The sequence below is a fragment of the Kogia breviceps genome, chromosome 7, assembly GCF_026419965.1.
Source record: "Kogia breviceps isolate mKogBre1 chromosome 7, mKogBre1 haplotype 1, whole genome shotgun sequence".
NCBI lineage: Eukaryota > Metazoa > Chordata > Mammalia > Artiodactyla > Physeteridae > Kogia > Kogia breviceps.
In genome coordinates, this window is record NC_081316.1 from 70,493,279 (window position 1) to 70,516,273 (window position 22,995).

Here is a 22,995-nt window from a genome sequence, read left to right on the forward strand (position 1 = left end):
AGTGTTCTGCCTATGTTTTCCTCTAAGAGTTTTATAGTATCCAGCCTTACATTTAGATCTTTAATCCATTTTGAGTTTATTTTTGTGTGCGATGTTAGGGAGTGTTCTAACTTCATTCATTTACGTGTAGCTGTCCAGTTTTCCAAGCACCACTTACTGAAGAGACTATTATGACTCTTTTAATGTGTTGTTGGATTCAGTTTCCTAGTATTTTGTTGAGGATTTTTGAGTCTATGTTCATCAGTTATATTGGCCTGTAATTTTCTTTTTCTGTGATATCTTTGGTTTTGGTATCAGGGTGATGGTGTCCTCATAGAATGAGTTTGAGTGTTATTTCTTCTGAAGTTTTCTGGAAGAGTTTTGGAAGGGTAGGTATTAGCTCTTCTCTAAATGTTTGATAGAATTCACCTGTGAAGCCATCTGGTCCTAGACTTCTGTTCATTGGGAGTTTTTAAATCAGTTTCAATTTCACTACTTGGGATTGGTCTGTTCATATTTTCTATTTCTTCCTGGTTCAGTCTTGGAAGGTTGCACCTTTCTAAGAATGTGTCCATTTCTTCTAGGTTGTCCATTTTATTGGCATATAGTTGTTTGTAGTAGTCTCTTATGATGCTTTGTATTTCTGTGGTATTCATTGTAACTTCTTTTTCATTTCTAACTTTATTGATTTGAGACCTCTCTCTTTTTTTCTTGATGTGTCTGGCTAAAGATTTATCAGTTTTGTTTACCTTCTCAAAGAATCAGCTTTTACTTTCATTGATCTTTACTATTGTTTTGTTTCTATTTCATTTATTTCTGCTCTGATTTTTATGCTTTCCTTCTACTAACTTGTGGTTTTGTTTGTTCTTCTTTCTCTAGTTGCTTTAGGTGTAAGGATAGGTTGTTTGAGATTTTTCTTGTTTCTTGAGGTAAAATGGTACTGCTGTAAAGTTCCCTCTTAGAACTGCTTTTGCTGTGTCACATAGGTTTTGGATTGTTGTGTTTTCATTGTTATTTGTCTCTCTACTGTTGTCTCTCCATATTTGTCTCTTATAGTCATTTTTTATTTATTTTTGACCACCCCACGTGGCTTGAGGGATTAGTTCCCCAAGGCAGGGATGGAACCCAGGCCCGTGGCAGTGAAAGTGCTGAGTCCTCACCACTGGACTGCCAGGATATATCCATAGTCTTCTTTCTCTGGGTTTATATGTATGGAAGTATTTTATAAAATTTTGACCTATAAGGTTGTTTTGAAAACAATCAATGTTAATGTATGGAAAGGAGAGTATTTGTATAGATCCAGGACCCCAATAATAAGTGGCATGCCACAGATCACTTAATTTTTGTATTGTTTGTTTTTCTGTCAAGTTGAAATGCCCTATTTTAAAGAAGTGTTATGAAAAAAATAGACTATGTACAGGATATATGAATTAACATATTTTAGGGCACTATTTTTGACTGCTTTGATATAGATACAACAATTTTAAACGATCTTTTTCATAGCTTCATGCTATAACCTCCCCCAAAGCTACGGGATGAATATACAACCAAAATGTCAAATAGATGAAAGTTATGGCTCACTTTCAGTCCTTTTGCCTACTGCCCCATTTGGCATAAATATATGTCCTCTGTCTTTATGGATGGATATTATTTAGTTATTTTTTCTATAGCCTTCACATAACAGTAAAATAAGATGAAAGAGAAAGGAAGCTTTGTGACTTAACCTAAAGTCACTGAGTGTCTTTGGATCTGAAACCAGAACACATGTGTTTCTATTTAAGGTAAATGCTTCATCCCTCCCTTTCCTTCTAATTTACTTTTATTAAAAAAATTATAGTACACAACAAAGAACCACAGTACTCTGTCATAGTTTGTTTCTCCATTCTAGGTGCTTTCTTGATGAAAAATAATGTATATCTGTGTGTTGGTGAACAGCAGAAAAGATTAAAACCACATAACTAGGCAATTCTATACTGCTCACAGACAGTGATGCCCCTCCTATTAGAGCAATTGGAGTAATGGAATGCTTCATTTTGAGAATGGAGGTATAGTGGTGGCATTATGTACTGATCAGGGAAAGCAATGAAGAAAATGATCTAAGTGATTTCCAGGGAAATCACCTTCCCTTTAATATCACTAACAAGCATAGATTATTGACCCTATTCTTTGTTCATAATGTTCTCTTAAATGTAAATAGGCTACATATATTTCCTCCTCCGAACTGTAAGCACCATGAATGCAAGAGTCATGCCTGCCTTTTATATCCCTAATTCCAGCAGTTCCTAGTTTAAGTGATCACTAAATATTGTTTGAGTAACAGACTGAATGAGTGAATATCATACATAGACTCACAATTGTTTTGTTTTTTGTTTTTTGTTTTTTGCAGTACGCGGGCCTCTCACTCTTGTGGCCTCTCCGATTGCGGAGCACAGGCTCCACACGCGCAGGCTCAGCGGCCATGGCCCACGGGGCCAGCCGCTCCGCGGCATGTGGGATCTTCCCGGACCAGAGCACGAACCCGCGTCCCCTGCATCGGCAGGCGGTCTCTCAACCACTGTGCCACCAGGGAAGCCCCCGCAATTGTATTTTTTTTCAGAGGATTGTATACATGCAGGCAGGCTCCTATCCAGTCAGTGCATTCAACTGAATCTCCAGAAATCTCCAGGTGTGATGGGGTCTTCTTCCTTACATCTGGAAGTGGCTCTTTATGGTCTAGTCACCTGTGAACTCAGAGACAATTATCTGCTCCCCACTCTCATGCAATAAACAACAGTGGAGAAGGAACACGATAACCACAATAAATATTCCTATTTAGAAAAGAAGATATGCAATAGTCCCAGGTCCGTAACAATGCTGGTATCCTGCTAGACAGGCATTATGAGGGTTTCTTATCCTTCAAATAGGCCTTCATTCTGCTCCCTGTAAGGATATCCCGTGAACATTGTCCTCTGAGGTCTTCGTGCATCTCCTTTAGATTTTTATCCCATTTCTTTTGTCCCATTTGGGAAAAGGGATGTTTAGCTTTTGTAGCTCACTTCTTGAAGAAATAAGCTTGGTTATGTCTAATAGGGTTTTGTTATTGTCCTTTGTTTTGTTTTGTGGGACTTTTTAGGCACCTTTTATATCAACCTTACTGAGGAAATGACATTCATACAATAAAAGGCATACATTTTCAGTTGTACTGTTCAATGAGTTTTGACAAGTATATATACCACCACCTTAATCAAGATATAGAATATTACTATTATCTAAAAAGTTCCCTTGTGCCTCTTGCAGTCAAGTCTTCCACCTCCATCACCACTCCAACCCAAACCCCAAGCATCACTGATAGCTGTCATACACATAATTTTGACTGTTCTAGAATTTTATCAAATATCAGCTTATGTTCAATTTTCCAGTTGTCCCATAAATGCCAAAACATTGTTTATGCCATTTGAATAAAGATTCAAAGAAGAACCACATACAAAAAGTGATTGATCTATTTTTTAGATATCTTTAAAAAACTGATCTATTTTTAAAATATCTTTAAAAAATTTCCTTCTCTCTCCCTCTTTCTAATAATTTGTTGTGGAATCTCGGTCATTTTTCTTGTAGATTTTGCTGATTGCACTGAGGTTTAACAGTTCTCTGTCCTCTACTTACAGATGCTATTTCTTTTTAGAGACTTGATCTTATTTAAGAAATTTTTTTTTTCTGCCTCATGCACTTTTAATTGGGTTGGAGGATTACAGAATTCTAGAACAACATTCTTTTGATGTTAAGTAACAGAGAACTGCATAATCCCTTAGAATTGTCCTTCAGATTCCTCTTTACTAGGTCAGCGATCACCTACTGTCTCTGAAAGGTGAGCTCTGTGAAACAGAAATGGTGGAGCTAAGTTTTAATAAGAGAAAAAGGGATAAGCAGAGGTCAGGGATGACGGAGAAGTGGGGATGGGTAAGTGGGGGCTGATCGATGGCCCATAAAGAAACATGCATTTAAGGGATGGGAAACAACGTTAGGTTACCGCAAGGAAGAGGTCAGAAGTGAAACCTGGTTTACTCTACCAGGCTGTTTTTAACGCCAACTGCAGAGTGTTAGTGGTTTCGTAAGACTTTTGGGGGGGTGACCTTCAGTATTAGGGCAGGGTGGAGCTTCGTGAGAAAGGTCGGAATAGACTGGACAACCTAAGGCGGTCAAACGATCAATACGTCCCAATCTCCCCTGTCGCGGAGTCCACACAGGGTAACCCAGCCGGGCGGAAGGTAGCGGGGAACCCACCAGAGCTACGCCCCTCCCGGCGTCCGTCTCTGCGCTTGCGTCACTTCCGGCCCTGGGCGATTCGCGTCCGGGTCAGAGTGAGCCTCTTGCTCTCCGAGTGTGTTACTGGTGGAGGTGCCGCGCTGTCCGTGTTCTCTCTTCCCAGTGTGATCAAGCTGCAGTGCCTGCCGGCGAGGAATACCCGCTGCCTCGAGCAGAGAAGGACGAGGAGGGGACCTGGGAGCGGGCAGCGGCCGGGCTGGGTCGCTCTGGGGCGGGCTGGCGACTCTGCTCCTTCGCTTGCTGCTGTCTCTGGGAAGCGGGTGCGAGCACTGAGGAGCCTTCAGCTGACAGCAAGCCCCTTCCCCGGCTCCCCTGCCCGCCCTGCCGGGGAGGGCGGAAGATGCCGGTGAAGAAGAAGAGAAAATCTCCTGGGGTGGCAGCGGCAGTAGCGGAAGACGGAGGCCTCAAAAAGTGTAAAATCTCCAGGTACCACCTTCCCCTACCCTTCAGTGTTACCTCCTCTGCTGCAGGGCTAGAGAAGGAGGAGGCGGGCCGGGTCTCCGGGACTCGGGCTGGGGAGAGGTGAACCCCCTCTGATAAACCTAGGTGGGAGGCGCGGAATCGCGCGAGTCTGCGCTCGGCTCCACCTCATGTTCGGTTTGTGTGCTCTGGCGCCAGCGAACGGACTCGGAGAGTCGCCTCGCGTTGAGCCTACGTGCCAGGGAGGGTGGGGAAACAGGAATGCGTACGCAAATTGCCCTTTTTCCCGTTACCCCCTACTCCCTTAATCCCTTCCCCCACCTTCCTTCCAGACCTAGAAGTGAGTACAGATCCGTGTGAGGGTCACTTCTAGAATTTCTTTGTAGAGTGTGATGAAAGGAGCAGAGCACGAGGAATTTTGACCTGACAACTGCCATGGGAATGGTAGAAAAAAAGCTCCTTATGCTGTAATTGGCCTCCACATTTAGTATTTGGAGTGATCTAACCCGGACCATCCCAGCAGGAGCCCCATTTTCTGGAAGTATAGCGCCTCCACCTGAGCCAAGTCCCTGTGTGCGGAGTTGGAAAGGCCCTGCGTGCGTTTGGTTTTTCAACCATCAGGATGCTGTTAGCTCTCAATATAAATATTAATAATTTGAGAGCTATTGTACTCTGTATCCTCTTGGAGAAAAAGAAAAGGCAGAGCTGTGTTGTATAGCTCTTTGATCCCCTTGTAGCGTGTCATTAAGGCATTACAGCAACGTTGTATGCTGCAAAAAATCATTGCAATTTAGGTGTGAGAAGTGAGTTTTTAAAATTACCTTTTCGGGTGTCTTGACTGTATTAGTGGTTGGCACTTAATGTAACAACTTCAGATGCTACCATTTAAAGTACCCAGCATTATAAAGAAGAGATAATGATAGAACTATACTTAAAGAGAGGTCTGCTTAAAATGTGAGGTAGGTGACTTCTTTTAGTCTGCATTATCCTTTTTGTAATTGGTTGAACTTTTTCCCTCATTACTGTGTTTGGCAAAAGAGCCCAAGCGTATTTCTTGGACTATTACTGTGAAAGATACTGTTTTCTTATACCTCTTGATAACTCATACTAGAATTTGACATAGTTACTCCATTAGCTCATATTTTTTTGAAACATGCAAATTAGTTTTTTGTTACATTAACTTGTAGTAATCTTAGTTGTATAATGTATCAAAATTATTTAAATTAAGCACATTAAAACTGCTGAGCAGTCAGTATTATTAGAACTCAGGTGATACTTTGCTCTATCAACTTAAAATTTTAAATATGGCACCCTTATTTTATATTACATTATTCAGTTGAAGAAGTTATAGCGTTCCTAAGTCATAGTGGTAGTGTGGAACCTTGAGAAAAGGTTCTCTGTTCATTAAATCCTCAAGGCTTTGGCCCAATTATTTGAACTGGTATTATCTGTTAGGTTTTTTTTTTTTTCTTTTTAATCTAATTATAGCCTTAAGTCCTATATTATCTTTTGTCTTTAAAATATTGATTTAAGCTTCGTAGATGATAAACAACTCTTAATATATAATACTATTCTGAAATATTGATTCACTGAGTATCAAAATATACTTTGTAAGTTTTGTTTTCAAATTATACTCATATATAATTTCCATACAGATCAGCAGAAGAATCACTGTAAACATTTATACCCAACTACCAGTCCTGGATTGAGACCATTAGGTTGAACTTCTGTGTGGTCTTTTGAAATCTGGGGGAAATAATTTTAGTGATATTTTTGGAATTTGATAGTGAGCAAAGTAGCATTTGGGTTTTGTTAGACAGAAATTTTTATATATAGATTACTGTTTCAAATTGCAAATATTTAACAATTCCAATTTTTCCCTATAACACCAACTGTAAAAAAAAAAATACTTTGGTTTGAATTGAAGTAGTTCATATTGAACTTAGCTTTTCACTAAAAGTTGAGACTTGTTAAAATTCTTAGGCATTTGTGTGTTTTCTAAGCTATTGCAGATCCCAACCCCCTGCTAGACTAATAAGTGGAGAGGAACATTTTTCAAGCAAGAAGTGCCTGGCTTGGTTTTATGAGTATGCAGGTAATGAAATTAATATAAGAAGATAACAGTCACATGCTTTAAAACGTTCTTTTTGGTTTATTCATTTAACAAATTATTTATTGCAGGCCTGCTATGTATTAGTCCTTTGTGCTGAGATCAGGGTCAAGACAGAGGATTATGGTTAGGCTAAGAAGTTGGTGCCCTTTCAGGCTGATATTTCTTTAAATATATAATTCAGTATATGTCTAATGGGAGGGGTGAAACTCATTTACTGTTAGTAAAATTTGTAAACAGATTCACTTATTGGTTTACCTCCATTGGCTACAGTAGAGTTGGTATTCTGGAAAACACAAAGTATGTAATAAAACATTTTATACTTTATATTTGTTTTTCTTTTCAGTTTTCTTTTGAAATTTTTCTGAACCATAAACTGACATTTTCTGAAACTTTTGAGAGACATAGTAAAAGATTTAAAACTCAGGTATATCATTATATGACAGATTTATCCTTTAATGTAATTGGTATTTATTTAGCCATTCATTTCTACTGGAGATGCAATAATAAACAGACTGATATTAGTATAGTGTACTATATGCTATATTAGGAATATGCACTATGAGAGTTCATAAGAGAAATGTATAATACAACCTTGGAAGTTTCAGGGAAAACTTCTTGAATAAGTTAATTTAAACTACAGTAAATCCTGTAAGTGGTGAATGAAACACTCTAGACCTAGGGTGAAACTGTAGTTCAGAGGTAAAAGTCAAAGCCTGAGATGAGGCCAAAGAGTTAAGCAAATGTATGAAAAAGAACATTTGTTTTCCATTTAGGATTAACTTCTTCATAAACATATATGAAAAGAAATTTTTTTCCCTTAGAATGATTTAATTCTTTTGGAATTATTGATTTTAAAGCTTTTTTTTTTTCCTCCCCTCTGTTTCCTTTCTTTTACCTGCCTCCCTGGTTGGGTTTTTTGTTTTGTTTTGTTTCCCCTTTTATCACTATCATTCTCAGAGTGTTTGTTTAGAATAAAAATGTATATGCAGTCATTGTCTTGTATTTATTGCTAATCAAGTTAAGGTCTCAAGAGTATTTCGAACTTAAGGTTAAGGTTTAGGCTAACTATATGGAAAATAAGACTATTTTGGAGGACAGTAACTTCACTGTTGGGATCCACTGAGCGATCCCAGAAGTATAATTTAAAAATTGTTTAGTAACAGAACAGATTCTTTCTAGACCAGAAAAACTGCTATTACTGGCATCCCAAGACAACCACTAACCCAAATTAAATAGAGGGAATTCATTTTCTTTTGACCTCCATTTAAAATGTTGACCCAGTATTCAAAATGCCAGTTTTACTGTTATGTATGATAATGATACAGAATCAAAAGGTCAGTCATCTTATTTTGCCTATAAAGGGTACTAGATACCATAAAATTAGTCAATTTGTTTTTCTTTCATGCTTGGTTGTTTTACTTCTCGTAGGGACTTTCCTGGGTAGCATAAGGTTTGATTTAAACATTTATTTCCTATACAAACATTTTTTAATGGCCAGCAAAATAATTGCTATCTTTATTATAGAAATTATGCTCATTATATAATTTTCTCCTGTGACCATCCTGTTAAGTAGGTGGTGTTATCCTTATATTCTAGATGAGAAAACTGAGGCTTAGATTAAGTAATTTGCCCAAGATCATACAGTGACAAGAACCTGGATTCAAATTCAGGTCATTCTGACCATAGAGCCTATGCTGTAACTACTACTGTCTTATTTTAAAATATGTACATGGCAGCTAGTTTTTCTTTTACAAAGAAGATATTAGTAAGTGTACTTTAGGTTAACTTATCTTCTGTCCTTCACTGAATGATGCATATTTATTGAACACTTGTAGGTCAGGCACTGTGCTAAGTGCTGGGAATATAGTGGTAAACAAATCAGACAAGATCCCTGCCTTTGGGGGACTTGCCTTCTAGCAGGGAAGACAGACAGTAAATAAGTTAAGTAGGTAAGATAATTACAGATTGTGGAGGATTATAAAAGTAATAAATATGGTATGAGGCAGGGATAGAAAGTAGAAAGTTGGGATGGACTTTCAAATAAGGTGAATAGGGAAGGCCTCTCTAGAGATTACTTTGGTCAGAGACCTAATTGATAAGGAGGTGCCAGTTGTTTGCTAAATAAACAATAACTGGGATGTCCCTGTTTAAAATGGAGACAATAATTGTGCCTACTGAGATAATACATGCTAAGAAAGCACTTAGCACTATACCTGGTTAAATATAGTCAGCACCCAATAAGTGTCAGCTATTATTTAAAAAGTAATAGTATTGCAGCATCAGATTTACTGGTTGTATATTTTCACAATACTGTTCCAAAATTAACAGTATAATTCCTAGGTAGTTTATGTTGAAGGTATTGTGTCATTTCATTGAGCAGATTTCCCCCCCCTGCCCCCGCCAAGCATCTGCTATGGCTAGCATTGTTTTAGAGCCTGCAGGTATACCTGGGAACATTTCTTTATGGTTATTAAGACATCAGAAAATTGATTTTTTTTTAAGTTTTAAAAATGTTTTACCACAAATCTTGTTTATATATTATAGGTCATGTGTGATAAGCCTGATAGTTTTGCCCTTTCATAACACCTCTCATCTTGAGTGCTATTTACATCAGCAAGGATTCAGTAATACATTGGGCCTGTTACTGAACAAAAGCATAGAAGGTGAAAAGGCACTTTTAAGGTCTTATAAAGAATCAGAAAAAAGGTGGGATAGAATTGCATAATCCTAATAAGTAACCAGCTGGTAGAGTGAACTAAATCATTTTCATAGATTCTTAAATTGAGTGGAAGCCTATTTTGTGCCTGAAAGAGTCAGTTAAATTCCACTCCAGAGGTTTTGCCTTGGGAGTAGTTTTATTGAAGTTTGTTTCAAGAAGAATAATTGATGTTATGCAATCTGGGGAAAAGAACATTAGTATAGACCTTGTTTTAGATTTAGATTGCTGCTATCATTATTTGCATTGCTTTGTGAAAGTCACTTGTCATTTACAGAAGGGTCTTATATCTATCTTATATATCTCCATATAACATAATTTAACTTGATTCTTATCAAATTTTAATAACTAATCTCCCATTTTCTAGGGAGGCTATATTTTATGACAGTAACTGATATTTCTTGACATGACTTTCTCTTCTAACTCCTAATGATGGCAGCTTTGAGGGCAAGTCTACTTTCTTGTTGCATTAGAAAAGTTTAGAATATATTTCCATCATACATTAAGAAAAAAACTTTTCTTCCATTAAATTTTTTATCAGATTTTTACTTTCATCCAAACCGCATATAAGGATTCATATTCAGTATTTTTTAACACCTTAATTGCATATGTGTGCTTTTAAAATTACATAATTAACACATTCTTATTAAAAAAAACCCTCCAAATATATATTAGGAAGTGAACGTTTCCTGTAATTACCACCCCTTCACCTTTTAACACCTCACTGCATAAATAATTGCAGTGCTTATTTAAACCAGAAAATGTTAAAAGTTTTGGTTTCAGACCATGTTGTGAACATCATCTTAGCAGCCTGGACCTTATCTGAGATAGTAAGAGTTTAACTGGTCACATATTGGATGGTTACATTCTTCTATGAAGAAAAATCATAGGACATTGGCTTCATGTTGTGCTTGTGAACTAATGGTGGTGCTATAAAATGCCACCTGAGCAGCCTTGGTCTAGTCTATGACTTACAAAGCTGGAGTATTTTTAGTCCTTAAGAAAGGAAAACAAGTTTCTCATAGCTACTTTAACAGTAATATTTGAAGACTGTATTTTCTTCGAAAAACCTGTTGTGGTAAACATTTCTATCATATTTTATATTTTAAAATTTGCTTTATCTTCCTCATTATATTAGTTTCAGGTGTACAACATAATGATATATGTATATATTGCAAAATGATCACCCCTGTCACTACACATAGTCACAAATTTTGTTTTCTTGTGATGAAAGCTTTTATGATTCACTCTATTAGCTACTTTCAAATACGCAAAACAGTATTTTTTTTTTTTTGTGGTACGCGGGCCTCTCACTGTTGTGGCCTCTCCCATTGCGGGGCACAGGCTCCGGATGCGCAGGCTCAGCGGCCATGGTTCACGGGCCCAGCCGCTCCGCGGCATGTGGGATCTTCCCGGACCGAGGCACGAACCAGTGTCCCCTGCATCGGCAGGCGGATTCTCAACCACTGCGCCACCAGGGAAGCCCGAAAAACAGTATTATTTACTATAGTCATCCTGCTCTATGTTACATCCCCAGGACTTACTAAGTTTGGAAGTTTGTATCTTTTGACCACCTTCACCCATTTTGCCCACCCCTGCCTCTGGCAACCACCAGTCTGTTCTCTGTATTTGAGTTTGGTGGGGAGGAAGGGGGTTGGTAGATTGCTTATACAAGTGAGCTCACATGGTGCTTGCCTTTCTCTGTCTGGCTTGTTTCACTTAGCAGAATGCCCTCAGGGTCCATTCATGTTGTCACAAATTTGTTTTACTCTTATCGAGTCAAAAAAGAGACCTAGCAATGATGTAATTACTATATGGGAATCTGATAACGTAAAAAATATGAGAATTGGTTTACTGACTTATATTTACTGTTACTAAGGAGAAAAATATAAGAAAAATGTCCTTAATTTTTGTACTAATGATAGACATAGCTAACTGAGGGATTAAGCATTTATTTCTACATTAAGATGACATAATGCTTATGCTTTACTGTCTATTTTAGGACCAAGTAAATAAGGAAAATATTTCATTCTGGAATCTGAATGTTGTAATTTCCTTACATCATTATTTTCATAATATATCTTAAAACTAGTAAATTTTATTTGGCTATATTTCAGAAGGTTAATGAGTAACCTTCTGTTTTAGTAAGAAACAGATACTCTCCTCTGTTTACTGTCTTGAATTGTGGGTTGGTACTGTCACAGTCTAGTAGAATAAGAAGCTCAAACCTCCTTGTACTTCTTTATTAATGCATTGTGAAAAATTTTCTTCAGAGGAGGTTCTCAGTAAATGTATTTTTAATGGATAGGTTCAGGTTATTGTACAAGCTAGCAGTTGATATTAATGTTGCTTTGTTTTCTGTTTCTTTAATTATATTTTATAATGTGGTGTTCAAAGAGTATTTCAAAATTAAAAAATTTTTAATCTGGTGACAAGTATTTATACTTTATCAAAGGTATGTCAAAATTCAAATTCAGTTAAAAAAAACAAAACAAAAAAAATGTTATGATGTATTCATAGATGCCTTTAACACAGTGACTTATGTTTTATGTTGATATTAAATTATAACAATAAAATATATAAATTATTTTTGTCTTTGAAGGTCCTGATGAAGTTGTAGGGCCAGAAGGAATGGAAAAATTTTGTGAAGACATTGGTGTTGAACCTGAAAATGTATGTTTTATTTCTAAGTAGAATGGAATACAAGTGGGGTATAGCATATTCATAAATTTCTAAAAATTGGAACACTTTAATCTAGCAGAAGATTTTGCTTCTTCATGAATATTGTAGATTTTCATTTAGGTTTTTTTAAATGTATTTAAATTGGGCACGTGTTCTCTTTCTTGATACAAATGTCATTTGTAATAGAGTTAGAGAGATTCTACCTTCAGAAATTGTTAGAACTTTTTGCTTTTAAGAAATTGGCCCATCTAAATTTCTTTACAGTTAATAATTCCAGAGATTGTACTCTTTAATAGTTAAAGGATGGAAATAGTTGTATAAAAATGCTCTCCATGATAAATATAGACATGATTATCTCTATGCTGACTTTTCCCCTATCCTTTATGTTCTGTTCTTTCCAGATTATTATGTTAGTTTTAGCGTGGAAATTGGAGGCTGAAAGCATGGGATTTTTTACCAAGGAAGAATGGTTAAAGGGGATGACTTCATTACAGTAAGAAATTTTTTTAAAAAACAAATTTGATGGCCTATTTGAAGATCTTAATTGATATTTTGTGCTTCATAGTTTTTTGGGAGTAAGGTTTCACCTTAAATTAATCAAATTGGTTTGATCTAGAACAATCAGTTTAGGATTGACAAAATTTATATTATGGTCTTTGGCAAAATGAACTGTTACTCCAGTTTTAATATTCCCTAAGAAAGAATTTAAGAACAGTTCTATTAAAACTCATTGACTCTCTTGATGGGTGAATTAGAGATTCATGATCAAAGTTATTACCTCATGGGATGTTTGAGTGATAAGGGATTTCCTTCTCAGAATGTAGAATTCTACTACATGAGGAGTTTGTTCTTGGGCAGTCCTAAGCTCTGGGGCCTCCTCTCTCTTCAGTTTTATACTTGACTTAAAAAAGAAATTTGATATTAAAAAAAAGAATATCTGTATGTATATAACTGAGTCACTCTGCTGTACAGCAGAGATTGGCACAACATTGTAAATCAACTCTACTTCAATGCAAAAAAATTAAAAAAAAAGAAATTTGAAGAGAGTTACATGACACTTTTATTATTTCTTTTTTGCCAAATGAATCTCATGAATACAAAAGTAGAAATATTGTTTGGCTCCTGTGCAACCGTTAGCCATTTTATAGTTGTATGCTTTCAGTTTAGGATGCTGCCTTGGGACACTTTTATAAGTTATAAAATTGCTTCTTTATAAAAATAATTTGATTTTGGCTTTCCAGAGTAAAGTGTGCTTAGTTTCAGAGTCAGTTAGTAATTGTGTATTAATTTTATATTATCTCATGTTCCTGATGTTCCTGCAGGAAGTTATTAATAATCAACATTCTAAAATAGTTAGAGCAAAGATAAATTTATAATATTTTTGAGGCCCAAACTGGAGGTTAATTAGCCATGTGATTTCCTATTGTGATTATGCTTTTATTAACACACTTAACTGTTCTTTACTCCTTGTTTGCCTATCCTTAAATTTCAAAATACTTGGCTATTTTTTTAAGTGTATTTGTTCATATGAAGCTTAAATATTTATATTTGGATTTTCAGTGTCTAATGTTTTGTAATTCTCCTTTTTAACCAGCATTAACATTTAGATATTTTGTGTGTGTGTGTGTATGTGTGTGTCTGTGTGTATATATATGTGTGTGTGTGTATGTATACACACACACACACATATATATATTTGTTTAATGTAAAAATCTTTGCTCATATGAACCAAATCATAGATCCTAGAATAGAACATAAAATCCACCCTCTCACTTTTATTACTTATAACTGAGATGAGGAGTCTGAGACTCAGAGAGGTGAAGAAAATTTTTGCCAAAGTTTACATAGTTCTTAGTGGCAGAGCTAGGACATAGAATTTAAATTTCCTGATTACCAGTCTACCATACTGTACTTCCTATTGCATCATCCCTTTATGTATATTCCTTTGTTACATTCTTTATAAAATAGAAGGCCATTATTAACTTTTAAAATCATAGTATTTATAACCAAGACTGCCATTCACTAGGTGTCATAATATGCCAATTTAAAATAATGTTGATTCTGAAACTCTTTGAGCTATTTTTCACCATTTAATTAGCTTTATAGAGAAAGATAAAATATACAAGATTATGCAAAGAATATAAACTAATTTCATGTAGCTCAGTCTGTTTTATTAAAATTTATATCAGTTGTTGCATGGCTTGTCAATTGTAAGACATTTTATTTGGCATTACAACTGCTTTATGTACTATTCCTACTGCTTTTTTTGTCTATTGCTTTTTAAAATATCTCAGCTAATAACTGTTTGTATATTTTTAAATCAAAGATTTCTAATTATTTATGTTTTTGAATTACTTGATGTAATATAAAGAGCCTCTGTATAACAGAAATATGTAAACACAAAGTGTTTCTAGTATTTAGTTTTGAATAATTAGCATATGGCCTTGGGTATATGCTAGGGAAATTGATGAACCCATGAGCATGTTGTTTATTAGCGTATCTTTCCAATAGGAAGTTCACAGGCTTTACAAAATAAAAGCAATATTTAGGACTTAAAATTGACCCAGAGGTTTCTGTTTCATTCATTTATTGTCCCCTGCCCATCTGCTTAGAACTGTGTAGTGTAGATCTTTGAAGCTACTAAAATTAGGCAAGCACTCTTGACTGGGAAAATTGTTTGTTGTTTTTTTTTTTTTTTTTTACTGCCAATGATCTAGATTGCTTTGTTGAAGTACAGAGTATCTTCTCTTAATTGGCTAAGTCTTATTACTCCCTGAATCTTCTTGTAAAGAACTTGCTAGGAATAAATTGTTTAAAATGTAAACCAATAGAGACAAAAGAATCTATAAAACTTGTTTTTTAAAAAATGTATAGTTGTCTAGTATACTTGGTTTTATATAATCATTATAAAATGTAAAATTTCACAGACTTGATTCCTTTTATAGATTTTTCATATTTTTAGGATTTAATTTAATCTGGACATAGTTATTTGATGGTTCCTAAATCATCTTAATGTAGTTATCAATTGTTTCAAATTAATTAATTTTAACATGTAGAAAACTTTAAGTAGAGCTCTGCTAAAGAATAGAAACAGTCTGTTAAAACATATATTATAGTTAAGAATAGGGGACTGTTATAATCATGGTTAATTATAATCTGTAATTGTATAATGCTTAACAGTTTTCAGAATACTTTTTTTTTACATTTATTTATTTTAAAGCTGTTATTCATACAGACTTTCCACAACTGAATTGTCCTTTTGTGTCAAAGAATTTATGAGTATGAATTTGTATGTAATTGGACTAGAATGGCCATTTTTTTAAGTTTCAGGGATGAAATTGCCATCCTTTCCAGATACTTTGCTCTATTTCATTTTCATCATTGTTTAATAATAGTCAAATTTCCCTTCAAGTCAGATTTAATTTAGGAGATATTTAAACACCTATTTTATCTAAAGTACTGTGCCACTTACTGATGATCACAGTGAGGCATGGGACACAGCTCTGCCCCTTAGTTACATTTCAGTAGGGCAGGAAAGGCATTACTGCAACCATACTGTAACCATAGGCATACTGTAACCATAAATCCAGGTGGGATGGGACAAGTACTAGAGTAAAAGTACCAAATACTATGAAAGCACAGCTGCTAAGGAGGTTAATTCCAGCTGAGTAGATAGGAAAGTCTTTACTGTAGGTGTGGCATTTAAACTGGACCTTGAAGAATGGTTAGGATTTTGATGGTTGAGGGTATAGGAAAATGTTGTTTGAAGAAGAAATTGTGAGTAGAGCCTTGAGAAAAGAAAACATATGTCTAGTTTGCTAGAATCAAAAGGTACATAAAGAAAATTGACAGAGTAGTTTTAAACTCCAGATAGTTGGGATAATGGCTACATTATGCAGGGCTTTGACTAATATGTTGAGAGAGTTTAAACCATATGTTTCAGCTTGGGAAGCCATCAGAGATTTTTGAGTGTAGGAATCATCAAAGATTTGGGGGATAGTTTTCAATAGAGGAGGTGTTTTTTTTGTTTTTTTTTTTTTTAGGTCATAGACTCTTTTGAGAACTTTAGGAAAACTGGACTTTATCCCCATTAAGATGTACATCTGTAGAGGCAAGATTCCAAGGATACTTGAAAATTTTATTCTGGCATACCTTACTGGAGCAGATAACTTTTCTCATATCTGCTAGCTGAAAGTTTGTTGTTGGAGCATCTACCATGCTGTTAGAGAAAATTGTGGGCATATATCTTTGACAAGAGTATACTTGATTATGATAATGAAAAAAAGAGCCAAAAGGATAGCATCTGACAAGAATGGTAACTAAGCTGTCTGCCAGTAGACTACAAGTTGTACACCTTCTGGTCTCCATATTGAGCCCTGTACTTTGAAGATTATAGGCTTAACTGGCTTCACTTTCTTTAGGAGAGAGGAATGGGGAACATTTATACAATTTTTTTGGTGGGAGTGGAAGAGTTGAATAGATTGGATGCTGTGGTGTCTGTGGTTTATGACTCTCATTCACTTAGCATTTTGGGCCCAAGTACTAATTGCCATTGGCATTCTTTCCCTTTGCTCTCCCCCAGAGTCATCAAAACAATTTCAAAATGCCCCCGCCCCACATTTCCAGATACCCCCCAGAGATGGATTAATTGTATTGTTCTGATTGATAAACCTGATTCAGAGAAAGTTCTAGTCTATGGCCATACCACTCTCAATGTGCCCAGTCTCATCAGAGAAAGTTCTAAATCCATAACTTGTTGAATAAAGTTGTTCCTGTCATACATCAGTGTGTCATGGCATTCTTATTGACTTAATGATTAAGGAAGATAACCTCACTTAGATCTAATATGTAAATGAAAAGTTTTTTCTCATTTTAAAGGTCTTAAATGAAGCAGAAATTCAGAAGCCTCTTGTTAATCAGATGTTTAACAATACTCAGGAAATGAATTCCCAAGTCTTTATGTTGAAATTTAAACCCATTTCACTGATTCTAACAGCAGTGACCTTGGAGATTGCTGTCATATTGTGCCAGTGTTCCCTAAAATCTGTGTGGTTTTATTTGATTGTTATTTTAAAAAGTGCTATTCTTAACTTTCCATGCTACAGTAGTTAAGTATGCTTTTCTTTTTAGTTCAGGGGAAATAGTCTTTCTAAACTTGTCAAGTTAAGAGGTATCAACATTATTAACTCTGGTGAGTCTGTTTTGGGGCTAGATTAAATATAAGAATTGTGTTTAACTGCTTGGGCATGATTACTGGTTTTGCTGGGTCTGGTCACGGTCTTTATGATGTTGGTAATAAATACGGAAGTTTGTGCTCTTATTTTTTTCACTCTTCTCCAAGAAGAAAACATTAATTGTCAGTTCTATTAAATTATTTCTCAACTGAAAGATGTAGATAAACGATTATAATGATAAGAAATGGTTTGGAGAGAGCCACCAATGTGAAGATGATTTTTCAGCCATTTGCCTCAAAAGGAGCCTATCAAGCTAAGAACTGTGCTACGCATTTAATACATGATTCTCATTTAATCTTACGGTTGTCTCTTACTGTTTTTGTCGTTTTAAAATGGGAAACAGATTGGTAAAGGTTAAGTAACTTGCCTAAAGCCACATGACTGGAAAGTGGAGAAATTGGAATTTTAACTGGTCTCTATTTGACTTGAAACTTCGTTCTTTATCTCTGTCTTAAAGCTTGTTGAGATCATATCCTAAGTGATATTGTTGCTTTATGTACCTATGGAATGTAAAATATTTGGGAAGCATTGTAATCTCTTGGATTCTTATCTCCTTGAGAAACTTGTCAGTCACTACTTATACACTTTACAATTTTGTTTGAACTACAGTTTTCCACTAACCTTTCCCCAGGTAGGAATTTTGAAACTTATTGTAATTAAATTAATATATCATCTACTTTGTGGTTTATTATTTAACATAATTTTCTTAAATAATACTTTTATTTAACAAATAATTTTGCAATGCTTCTATATGCCAGGCCCCATGTTATTATCTCAAGTCTGTTAAGATTCTGCATGAGACTTTGTGTGAAAATGTGAGTCACATCACTAAAAAAAATGTGAAAAGCACTACTTCAGGAAGCTACAAAGATTTACAGAAAATGAGGCCCCTACCTAAAATAGATCATGATGGGGAAGGGAGTACATGTAACTAGTTACTTTAGTACTAGTACCTTCTGAACATTCTCAGTTGATAACTTTGGAGATATTGAAGACTATATTTCCTAATTTTCAAACAGCTTAATAGTAGCATGTAATCTGAGAATTTGTTTCTTTTGTGTATTCTTCTGGTAGAAGTTAACTGCATTTTCAACTTTCATTAAAACTTCCATATGAAGAATTTTTATACTAATAGAAGCCATTTATTGAAATAGTAAGTAATAAATTTCTAATAAATGGTACAAATAAATTTTTCTTGTTTCTGCATGAAACATTTTGTGCACTTATTCATTTGCAAGGAACTAGGCCCCAGAAAAATTAGATGATTAACTTATCCAAATTTTGATTTCTGTTTCTGACAGTTATGGCATCCTAAATGTGCAAACAAACCATTTCCCATGTTAAACAGTTAAATGTCAGATAAAATATTAAAGCATCTTTTAAAAAAACACACCTGGACTTGACTGTAAATTAAGGAAAATAATCAGAGGCCAGAATTTATAAGAGATGGTGATTCTATAGGGATCTACAGAGCTGGCATTTACCCTGAGGATACCTACCTATTCTTAGTCACCTAGGATCTGGCCATTTATCTGTGCGTGTTGGGAACTGGAGACAAATTGCAACGAGAATCAGGTCAAAACCTCCTACATTTAGTCATTGATGCCAAACCTACCCAATAGATGGAGGCTTGATTGCTTGGGATTGGTTCTTCATATACAGTTGGAGGCAGAGGGCTTCTGGTTGAGAGAATTCCTAATTAAAAGCTCTTTGTGGGTAGTTTCCCAGTGGCCTACTGGTTAGGATTCCAGGCTTTCACTGCTGTGGCCTGGGTTCAGTCCCTGGTGGGGAACTGAGAACCCACAAGCCGCGCAGCACGTCTCTTCGTCAGATTTAGGCACAATCCAGAAAGGTATTTTGGAATTGTCCCAGGTAATCAGTACTCCCATATGTTTTGTGGAAGCCATTCTGTACAGGAAGGCATTTTAAACAGAAGCCTCAATTTCTGCAGAAAAAATTTCAGTGATCATTAACAATCAGAAATCACTAAAGTTGGGAAACATCTTAAACTTTAAAATAAGACTTTAAGGCTAATATTTTGAATAATTATAATCTCAGTATAAAATAACTACATTTAATATATCTTAAAAGAAAAAAGAGGAATGATCTCAGATGATCAGATTTCAGATAATTACATTTCTAAAAGTGAAATATATAAAAGATTTAAAGTTCAATAGGTGAGCTGCAAAGGAGATAAATGTAAATAAAATAGGAATCAGTGACCTACAATATCTGAGGAAAATAGGAAAGAGGTTAAGGGCTATAGTGGATAAATTTTTTTTTTACAGTTAAGTTTTGAGAGTTTTCTCTATATTCTAGATTTAATTCCTTCATTGAATATGTGGTTTGCAAATATTTTCTCCCCCTCTGTAGCTTGTGTTTTCATTCTCTTACAAGGACTTCTGCAGAGCAAAAGTTTTAAATTTTGATGATGTCCAGTTTATCAGATTTTCCTTTTTATGTGTTTTTGGTGTCAAGTCTAAGAAATTCTTTGCCTAGCTCTAGATCCCGAGAATTTTTTCTTACTTTTTTTCTAGAAGGTTTATATTTTTACATTTTACTTTTAAATCAATAATCCATTTTGAGTTGATTTCTTTAAAAACTATGAGACTTAGATTTTGGTTTATTTCTTTACCTGTGGATGTCCACTTGCACCAGTACCATTTGTTGAAAAAGCTCTTTCTCCTATTGAATTGCTTTACACTTTTGTCAAAAATCATTTGGGATATTTGTGTGGTCTGTTTCTAGGTTCTCTGTTCTGTTCTGTTGATCTTCTTCCACTACCACAGAGTGTGGATTACTTTAGCTACATACTAAGTCTTGAAATCAGGTAGACTGATTCATCTTTTTTCAAATTTTTTTTTAGCTACTACGGTTTCTTTGCTTTTGCAAAAATTTTAGAATAATCTACATTTACAAAAAAATCTTACTGAGGTTCTTGTTAAACTGAATGTGAATTTCAGAAGAATTACATCTTTACTTTTTTGACTCTTCCAATTCGTGGAAGATAGATATGTCTCCATTTATTTAAGTGTTTGGTTTCTTTCATCAGTCTTGTGTCAGACATACGTCCTGTACATGTTTTGTAAGAGTTAAACCTAAATATTTCATCTTTATTTTGACCACTGTAAGTAGTATTGTATGTTTAATTTTAGCATCCACATGCTCATTATTAATATATAGAAATATAATTGATTTTTGTATGTCCTGTGACCCTGCTGAACTCACTTATTCTAAGATTCTTTTGTGTGTATTCCTTGTGTTTTCCACAGATAGTCATGTCATATGATTATGATGTGAAATAGGGACAGTTTTATTTCTTTTCTGGTCTGTATGCCCTTTATTTCCTTTCCTTGAAATATTGCATTGGCTAGAACTTCTACTACTGTGTTGAATAAGTGTGGTGAGTACAGACATCCTTTTTTGGCTCCCCATGCTGAGGTAAAAACATCAGTCTTTCACCACTAAGTACTTTTTCTGGTAGGTTGTTTGTAGGTGCTCTTTATCAAGTTGAGGGAGTTCTCCTCTATTTCTGTTTTTCTGTGAGTTTTAACATGAGTAGATATTAAATATTTTAAATATGTTTTCTGCGTTAAATCATATAATCATGTAATTTTTCTTTTTTTAGCCTATGAATGTGATTACATTGATTTTTGAGTACTGAATCAATCTTGCATACCTGGAATAAATCCCACTTGATCATGGTGTATACTTATTTTTATATACTTCTTCATTCTACTTGCTAATATTTTATTACAGCTTCATGAGGGATATTGGTCTGTAATTTTATTCTTTTTCTTATTTATTGAGGTACAATTGACATATATAACATTATATTAGTTTCAGGTATACAACATAATGATTCAGTATTTGTATATATTGCAAAATGATTACAATAAGTCTAGTTAACATCCATCAGTATACATAGCTATAAATTTTCTTGTGATGATTTTTTTTTAATACTGTCTTTCTCGTTTTGCTGTTAAGGTGATACTGGCTTTATAAAATGAATTGGGAAGTTTTTCCTTATACTTTATTTTTTGAAGGAGGCTGTAGAATTGGTCTTCAAAGATTGGTGGAATTCTCCAGTGAAACCACCTGAGCCTGTAGATGTCTTTTATAGATGTTTTTAACTTTTGAATTCAATTTATTAATAATTTAATACTTACATACTCAAATAGTTAAAATTTTGACTGTTGTATTTTTGTTTTTAAGGAATTGGTCCATTTCATCTTAAGTTGTCAAATTTATATCCTTTTGATATCTGCAGATCTGTAATGATATCCTTTGTTTCATCCCTGATGTTGGTAATCTTTGTCTTCTCTTTTTTCTTTGTGATTCTTGCTAGAGACTTGTCAATTTTACTGATCTTTTCCAAAGAATCACATCTTTGTTTCATTGATTTTTTTCTGTAGAAAAGATTCCAAAGGTAGGAGCTTAGATTATTGATTGAGACTTTTTCTCTTTTCTGATGTTTATATTTAGTGCTATAAATTTCCCTGTCAGCACTGCTTTGTGTCTCACAAAATTTGATATGTTTTTTCATTTTTATTCAGTTCAGTATATTTTTTGGTTTCCATTGAGACTTGCTCTCACCCATGGATTATTTAGGAGTTGGCTGTTTAGTTTCTAAGTGTTATTTCTAGTTGGGTTTCATTGTGGTCAGAGGACATATTCTGTGTGATTTCAATTCTTTTATATCTGTCAAGGTTTGTTTATGGCTCAGGATTGAAAAGAATAAGTATTTTGTTTCCATTGAATAGAATGTTCTATTAATGTCAATTAAATCCTGTTGATTGATGGTGCTGTTGAATTCTTCCACACATCTGCTGATGTTCTGTGTAGTTGTTCTCTCAGTTGCTGAGAGAGAGGTGTGGAAATCTGTAACTATAATTGTGAATTTGTTTATTTCCCCTTTCAGTTCTATAAGTTTTTGTCTCACATATTTTGCAGCTCCATTGTCTGGTGCATACATTTAAGATTGTTATGTCTTGGTGGACTGACCTTTTGTCATTATGTGTGTTCCTCTCTATTCTGTTAATTTCTTTGCTCTGAAGTCTACTTTAGCTGATATTAGTGTAGCCACCCCTCTTTTCTTTTGATTGTTTCTACAATATATCTTTTTCCATTCTTTTACTTTCAATCTGCCTGTATTATGTTTGAAGTCAGTTTCTTCTAAATAGCAGGGTTAGTTTTGTTTGGTTTATTTGACCTACTTTGTCAATCTCTGTCTTATAATTGTTATATTTAGACTAATATATAATGTAATTATTGATATATTAGGGTTTAAGTCTGCCCTGTATTTTATAATTCAAAAATTTCCATTTGGTTCTTTTTATATATTTCTTTCCTTAGACTTTGTATTTCTTTGCTGGTAGTTTCTATCTTTTCATTTGTTTTAATTTGTTCATGATTGCTTATTGAAGCATTTTTATAATAGCTGCTTTAAAATCTGTGTCAAATAATTCTAAACATCTCTATCATTTCAGTGTTTGCATCTATTGATTGTCTTTTTCCTTTCTATTTGAGATCTTGGTTCTTGCTATGGC

General features: G+C 34.7%; 1 protein-coding gene across 3 annotated transcripts in view; it reads left to right on the forward strand.

Moving 5' to 3' along the window:
- Positions 1-4,284: 4,284 nt before the first annotated feature.
- Positions 4,285-22,995, forward strand: part of DCUN1D5 (defective in cullin neddylation 1 domain containing 5) — a 30,301-nt gene continuing 11,590 nt past the window's right edge. The window contains exons 1-4 of one of the 3 annotated variants that reach the window (XM_059068605.2): positions 4,285-4,707; positions 6,705-6,796; positions 12,133-12,203; positions 12,614-12,705. In XM_059068605.2, the coding sequence (XP_058924588.1) occupies positions 4,622-4,707; positions 6,705-6,796; positions 12,133-12,203; positions 12,614-12,705 (341 nt within the window). In that variant the 5' untranslated portion in view covers positions 4,285-4,621. Of the gene's footprint in view, positions 4,708-6,704; positions 6,797-12,127; positions 12,204-12,613; positions 12,706-22,995 lie in introns of those variants that run through there. The other 2 variants (XM_067038565.1, XM_067038566.1) reach the window with 2 other exon arrangements.